The following is a 6,776-nucleotide window of genomic DNA, read 5'->3' on the forward strand; positions in this document are numbered from 1 at the left end:
ACCGCAAATGCAAAAAAAAAACCTGGGACCTAGTCCAGATTGAACACACACTGTATTAAGCCACTACAGACACTAGCCTACTAGAAACTAACTTCGGTCTGGACTGTAGTTGAACCCCAATCAATCTCATACTAATCCAAGGTACAGTTGCGCTCCTTACGTCTGTGATCCCAGCAGGATACTATGCACTTGATTCCCTTAGCTGATCTCACTCACAACTAAGAGTTGCTACGACCCAAAGTCGAAGACTTTAATAAACAAATTTGTATCACACAAAAAGTCTGCAGGAATAGATACATATGTCTCCCACAGAAATACCTACGAGTTTTGTTCCGTCTTTTGATAAATCAAGGTGAACCTGAAGCAATTGGTATACCGGATTTATACTCCCGAAGAATAGCCTAGAAATATCAATCACCTCACAATAATCTTAATCGACTAGCGAAACAAGATATTATGGAATCACAAACGATGAGACGAAGATGTTTGTGACTAATTTTTATCTTGCCTATCGGAGATATTAATCTCGATCCAATTATTCCAATTGCACTCAACACGATAGAAACAACAAGATCAAATCACGTAACTACAGAGAAGTTAGTTAGGTATGGCTTCACAATCCCAATGAAGTCTTCAAGTCATTAACCTACAGGGTCTCGGTAGAAACCTAAGGTTAAAGGAGAAATGACTCTAGCTTATACAACTAGTATCACACAGGAGGTGGGGGGAATAGGTTTCCGAGTTGCTAGAGTTCTCCTTTATATAGTCTCCAAATCAGGGTTTGCAATCTAAGTTACCTTGGTAACAAAGCATTCAATATTCACCGTTAGATGAAAACCTGATTAGATTCAAGCTAATATATTTCAACTGTTAGATCGAACTTAGCTTGTTATACACAAATGAAATGCACGTTCATTTAGGTTTGTGTACCCGTACCTAAACGTGTACACTTAGTTGGTTCAACATTAGTTAACCAAATGGTTAGCCATATGAGCACTTTCATATCAACCATATTCATCTTCATCATAACTAGTTCAAATGACTCAAAAGAACTAGTTAGAGAGTTGTTCAATTGCTTAGATCTCATAGAAGTATACAAGACACAATCGAAGCAAAAACGATTTTGATTCACTCGAATCGATTCATGAACATTATAGTCACGGTTTGCAAATATGCATTCCTTAGTTTATATATGTCTTAGTTCACGAATAAACCATTTTTAGAAAATAACCCACTCAAGTATGCATACCTGTACGCATACTTAAGTACCCGGATTGAGTTTGTTTTCAGTTCATAAACTTCAGCAGATATTCACGGGATGTGAACTTCCGACAGTACGCGTACAAGTACGCGGACTTTAGTTCTGGTTATCCTAAGCAGCAAAGTACGCATACTTTGGTTCAAGGATTTTGGACTTACACAAGTATGGGTTCACATACAATGTTTATATCCATTCAAGGTTATATATTCTAAACTCTCATTTCAATTATTGAAACATTCTTAGAGGATGTTAAATAGAGGTTATTCACACACTATTTTTCATCAAAGCGATTTTCAAGATATTGAAATAATCAACATGACTTTCGTCACTTGTAAAGATGAACTTGGCCAAAGCGAAAGCTTACCAACACATATTTCGAGAAATAGATAAGCGAGATGAACTCGGCTCGGAATAGCAAATGTGTATAATCGAAGTCTATATAGCAATACGACTTTTGTCTCAAGATAGGAGATAGAGTAGATAGACTTTTGAGTGATAGATAAGTTCAAGTCTCCACATACCTTTTAGTCGATGAAGTTCCACCAGTTCCTTGAGTAGTTCTTCGTCTTTGTATGATGAACGTCGTGAAGTCTAGAGCTCATCTACACTTTCTATCCTAGTCCGAGACTTAGCTATAAGTAGACTAGAAATCAAGACTTATAGTTTTGACAACTAAAGTTGACAAACAAGCTTGAGATAGCAACGCTTGCGAGTTCGACCGGGCAATGCTCTAACACTTTCATTATACAATGTCTCGATGTGGTACCAAAGAGTTGTATCTTAATTGCATTGGTGACCGGGTTAGTGGGTTGTTGATGCCTCAATGAAAAAAAAAGCTTAAGTAAGTACCAAATACTTGAGAGTCTGAAAAAAATTCAGCATGGAATGGCTATCTAAACATTTCCGCAAATGGGAGCATGGGAAATTACTAAACTGTAGAAGTGGAGCCTGGGCATCTTACTATGTAGACCAACTCTTTATTGAGGTTGACAACAACTGACTACTAATATATGTAGAACGAATTATTTGAGACATACAATAATACGCACATATTACTAACATATTTTCCAATGACATATAACAGGAATACAAAGGTGAGGAAAAACCAGGGAAAATCAAAACCTCTCCAGGTATGGGAGCAGGATGAGGAACTATATTGGATGATACTCATGACATTGCAAATGTGGCGAAACAACTTCAACATCTACGGCTAGATGGGACACCCTTCAAGAGTTCAAGAGAGTTGCTGAATCAATGGAGGATTTGGATTAGTGAGGCGGCACATGGAGGATGGAAACCTTATTCAGATCAGACATTTAGATTTATTTTGCTTTATTTTCGTGAACATCAAGATTTATTTGGGGATTTTGTTAGTCTTTTAACTTTGTCCTTTTGGTTTTGTGTGTTTTTAGAATGGAAAAATAATTTCTAAATGATATTTTCGATCCTATAGTTGTTTCCAGGTGCAAAAACGTTGATCAATCTTTACTTCTTTGGTACCAGTTTTGAGCTTCAAAGAAAATGCAAAACATTATTTAATCCTTAAAAAAATAATCAAGAGACATGAGTATAAACAGGAAGGATCAGACAGTGGTTGCTGAGAACATTTTAATTACTTAAAGCAAAAGTTATCACTGGAAATGGTTATCCATGGTCAATTAACCCCTCACTGAATGTAAATATGTTGTTCAAAAACACCATAACATCAATTAAAAAACCAGAATTAAACTTTTTGGCGTAAAGAAACTGTATACATTTTGGATAAAGTAAGAAGTCTCTGACGACTGTCTAAGACCCCACCTTAAAACAGTGCGAAATAACCCGTGCCGTAACGGTCCCTAGTCACTGATATGGGTGAAGGGTGAAGGCTAGAAGCACTTGAAGTGCGGACAACAAAAATAAGCCCTGAAAATCTCAAAGAAAGAAAATCGAAGATGAAGGAAACTAGGGTTTTGTTTGTCTTCCTTTTGGAGCAGAGGAAGAGAGGGGAGAGAGAATTTTACCACAAAATTTAGCAACCTGGAAAGAGGACTAATGTAGTTGTTTTTCCCTAAATTAATCTTAATTCCGTACATCAAGTTGAAGTGCGGATAAAGGAGACTCACTAAAATGACATACTTCCAATAAATGTGAATATCATTTGACATCAAATTTTTTCAGAACAATGATACAGCAACAAGAATTTTTCATTTTCTTCCAAAACTAGTGAATCTCTATGGACGTCCTTTTTCTCCTTAATAGGTGTTTCTCCATGATGGTAAACTACTTATACAAAGCGGACAGTTCCATCTTCTTCACAACAATTTACCTATCTAGGCTCTCCATCACAGTTATCAACCTCCTCATACCTTGGCAACTTTTCTTTGTTCAATCTGGCCTGTCAAAGGACATTGCATCTCTGTATAACTGATTGGAACCATTGTTGCTCCTGCAAATAATAGTAGCAGTAATTATTGTTTTATACATGTAACTAAGAGAAGGCAATACATCTAGGTTTTACTCCCATGCCCATGGCCCTTAGCATGTTACTCAAAGTAATATATTATTGTCCAGAAGGTGTAGATGGGAAATATAGATTAACCCTGTTATTTAGAAAGTACAGACTGCAATAATTGTGTGAGTTTATATTTTATACACGGATAGGATTCAGCTATTTTTAGATAAAAGGAAGAGAATCTACAACATATAATTTTGTTGGTTGCTCTCAAGCTACAAATAGAAGTTGTATCAACCGATTTCCAATGTTCAATTATAAGATCTTAAATTCAGATTGCTGCAAAAAATTGCAAGAAATTTCTATTTGCTGCAAATAAGTCTTACCTCCGATGCTTTCAGCAGATACAACACCCAGTTCATTCTTCGCAGTAGAAAGATAGTAAGCTCGTGCATCTCCAAGAGAGAGCTTAACAAGGAAATTGTGTTAAAGATGGCAATAGGAAGAAGTAGAATGATGACACTAACAGTCTCATGCTATCAATTACTAGGATAAAGTGTTTCCTTTAGAGGGAAACACCCTGTATTCAGTATGTAACAGAGAACTAGCAGGTGACTGCTAAAAACTGATCAACCAAACAAACCTTGTTGAGAGAAAGATTGAGCTACTGACCTATAACACTTAATTGTTTGGTTAGGTTACTTGCACCTCGACAGTGAAAAAAATAGGGGGTAGGGGGAAATGTTTTCACAAAAGAGTTCTAACTTCAAAGATAAAAAACAACTGAAAAAACTTAAAGATGCAATTGAAATATTTATTGAATTGAGGCATTAGAAAATTTAAAAGCATCGGAGCTAAATAAGAGCCTTCACTATATCACCAAGAGCATCAGAGCTAAAAGCATCGGAGATAAAGGATACAACAAGAGCCTTCACTATATCACCATGGCGAAAAGACAAGTGCATATCCACTTTATCAATTTCTGTGGCTCGAACATCTTGTTGCCTGTCAACATACTTTCTGGTAAGTTTAACATCAGTAACTTAAATAAGTATGCTCAATCTTACATTCCTGTGAAATACAAAGATTTGTCTAAGCCGACATCTACCAACCCAAAGGCAGAAGAAAGAAACTGTAAACATAACTACAACACTGATGACAAAAGTTATTTTTCCTGCTAGTGCTGCCTTAGAGATTCACCCCTTGCGGGCTCGGAAAGCGTAGTCGTTTCTTCTTCAATTAATAGGGGATATTCGGTGTATGGTCTGCCTACCCATGGGGTCGAAGATTCCCACTAATAGAATCCAATTCTCAAAATGACAACACTGACATGCATAGCAATTGGACTCTTCTCTGGGCATTAGCACCTGTACTTATTTGCTTAGCTCATATTATGCCTAACTCACCATTCTTGATCCAAAATGAAAACATTACTAAACACACTTCAACAGAATGGCAACCAAGTTCCATTCAAAACTATACTACAAATATTGATCCTCAACCAAGAACAGGGCATTTTCCCTGTTTGAAAAATAGGTATGATTTTACAGTTTTTATCCATACATATTAACATTCTATTCTTACTACTAATAACCAATCAACTCTTCCGGACTTTGAACAATAATATTTCAGTTCCCTACTTATATATACATACGCACAGTTTCTTAAACTTCTACAATTTTTTCTATCATCTACAGTTTCTTAAACTTCTACAATTTTTCCTATCATATACATACTCAGAAACATAAGTTCAATAAAATTTCCATAACCTGGAATAAGCATACATACCTGATAACCCCGCTAAACTTTTCTTTCACCGATTTGGTACCAACACACATAATATCAGCTGAAGCCATCTTAGCCATCACCTTAGTTACCCTAGCAATGACGATGGATCCAGGTTCAGGAACGGCACCATGAGCTTTATGACCAGTAACCTCCACAATTGATCTCTTCTATCAGACAGACAAACAAAACTAAGAAATTCAATCATTGAAGATTCACGAACCGAGAAAAAGTTAAACCTTAAAACCCTAAACCCTACCTGGTCAGGTGAATCGGATGAAGGAGGGATGATGACCCGACGTCCAGTAAGAGAAGCGTATATAGTTTTATTGTGTAAGTATGCACCTTTACCTGGGATTAGGGTTGATGAATAACCCAACACTTCTCCTGGTGTTACCATTACTTCTTCCTTCTCTTTTTCTACTTCCATCACCATATCTAATTTCTCTCTCTCTTTCTCTTTCTCAGAATTCAGCAACGAGAAATTTGGTACGTGAGGCACGAACTTAGGTTAAAAGAGATTGGGCCAGCGAGTCAATTCCGAATGAAATGGAGTTGTTTTGCGGTAAAACCGATGTAGTTAATATACGACTTCGGTTTGTCTCGGCCGAGGCCACTGGTACAATTTTGTATTGGGGAGACTATTGTTGTAATATCGGTGTAATATCGGCTCCAGATTATACACGGATAATTTTTATAATAAGCATTTTTTCACACATTTTATCTATTAAGATATAATTAAACATTACACAATACTCCACAATCCTATTATTCAAGTATTGGAGTATTTGTTTTTGTCCAAGTGTGATCGTCTATGGACAAAGTTGAGACAATACGACAACAAGGTATACACTTGATAATAGTTACGGTATAAAATCGATATACTATAGGATCACAATTAAGTGTCTTGGATTAACGTACTAGTGTACTTTACTTTTTATTACAATAAAACAATTATAATTGCGAAATGTAAAAGTAAATCACACAACAAGATTTTGTTAACGAGAAAACCGCAAATGCAGAAAAATCTCGGGACCTAGTCCAGTGAATACTCTCATAATTAAGCCGTTATACAAAGAACAAAGTCAACTTCGTATAGTTGAGACCAAGTAATCTACCCCTAGTTGCTTAGTTCCCCCAGTATCCCTGCGCCTACAACCGTCTGGCTAACGCAGGTGAATCCCAAGACAGAAATCACTATCTTGAGTTGCTTTACTGATGTAAAGTCTTAAGGTTTTTTTTTGATAAGTCAAAAAATTGTATTAAAGAAAAGAGTTATTTACAAGATAGTACATG

The 6,776-nt window shown here is 36.3% G+C and overlaps 1 protein-coding gene across 4 annotated transcripts; it reads right to left on the minus strand.

Annotated features, from left to right (window-relative positions):
- Nucleotides 1-3,353: 3,353 nt before the first annotated feature.
- Nucleotides 3,354-6,017, minus strand: LOC113318931 (exosome complex component CSL4-like). 4 transcript variants are annotated; one of them, XM_026567214.1, is made up of 5 exons: nucleotides 5,740-6,017; nucleotides 5,484-5,647; nucleotides 4,616-4,715; nucleotides 4,082-4,163; nucleotides 3,354-3,689 (listed from the first exon to the last, which is right to left on the minus strand). In XM_026567214.1, exons 1-5 carry the CDS (start codon nucleotides 5,914-5,916, stop codon nucleotides 3,604-3,606), a joined length of 609 nt encoding a protein of 202 aa, XP_026422999.1. In that variant the 5' UTR covers nucleotides 5,917-6,017; the 3' UTR covers nucleotides 3,354-3,603. The 4 variants fall into 4 exon arrangements, with proteins under 4 accessions (XP_026422999.1, XP_026422998.1, XP_026423001.1 ...); XM_026567213.1 differs by having other exon boundaries at nucleotides 5,484-5,650; nucleotides 5,740-6,014; XM_026567216.1 differs by having other exon boundaries at nucleotides 4,616-4,700; nucleotides 5,740-6,009.
- Nucleotides 6,018-6,776: the final 759 nt, after the last annotated feature.

Source organism: Papaver somniferum, chromosome 10, assembly GCF_003573695.1.
Source record: "Papaver somniferum cultivar HN1 chromosome 10, ASM357369v1, whole genome shotgun sequence".
Taxonomy (NCBI): Eukaryota; Viridiplantae; Streptophyta; class Magnoliopsida; order Ranunculales; family Papaveraceae; genus Papaver; species Papaver somniferum.

Bases quoted from the DNA above. Each gene is read 5' to 3' on its own strand.
- LOC113318931 (XM_026567213.1), bottom strand. From the start codon at position 5,916: ATGGTGATGGAAGTAGAAAAAGAGAAGGAAGAAGTAATGGTAACACCA. The intron at 4,716-5,483 runs GTATGTATGCTT...TAAACTTACCAG, and splicing joins AAGTTTAGCGGGGTTATCAG to AAAGTATGTTGACAGGCAAC. The intron at 4,164-4,615 runs GTATCCTTTATC...TTCCTTGTTAAG, and splicing joins ATATAGTGAAGGCTCTTGTT to CTCTCTCTTGGAGATGCACG.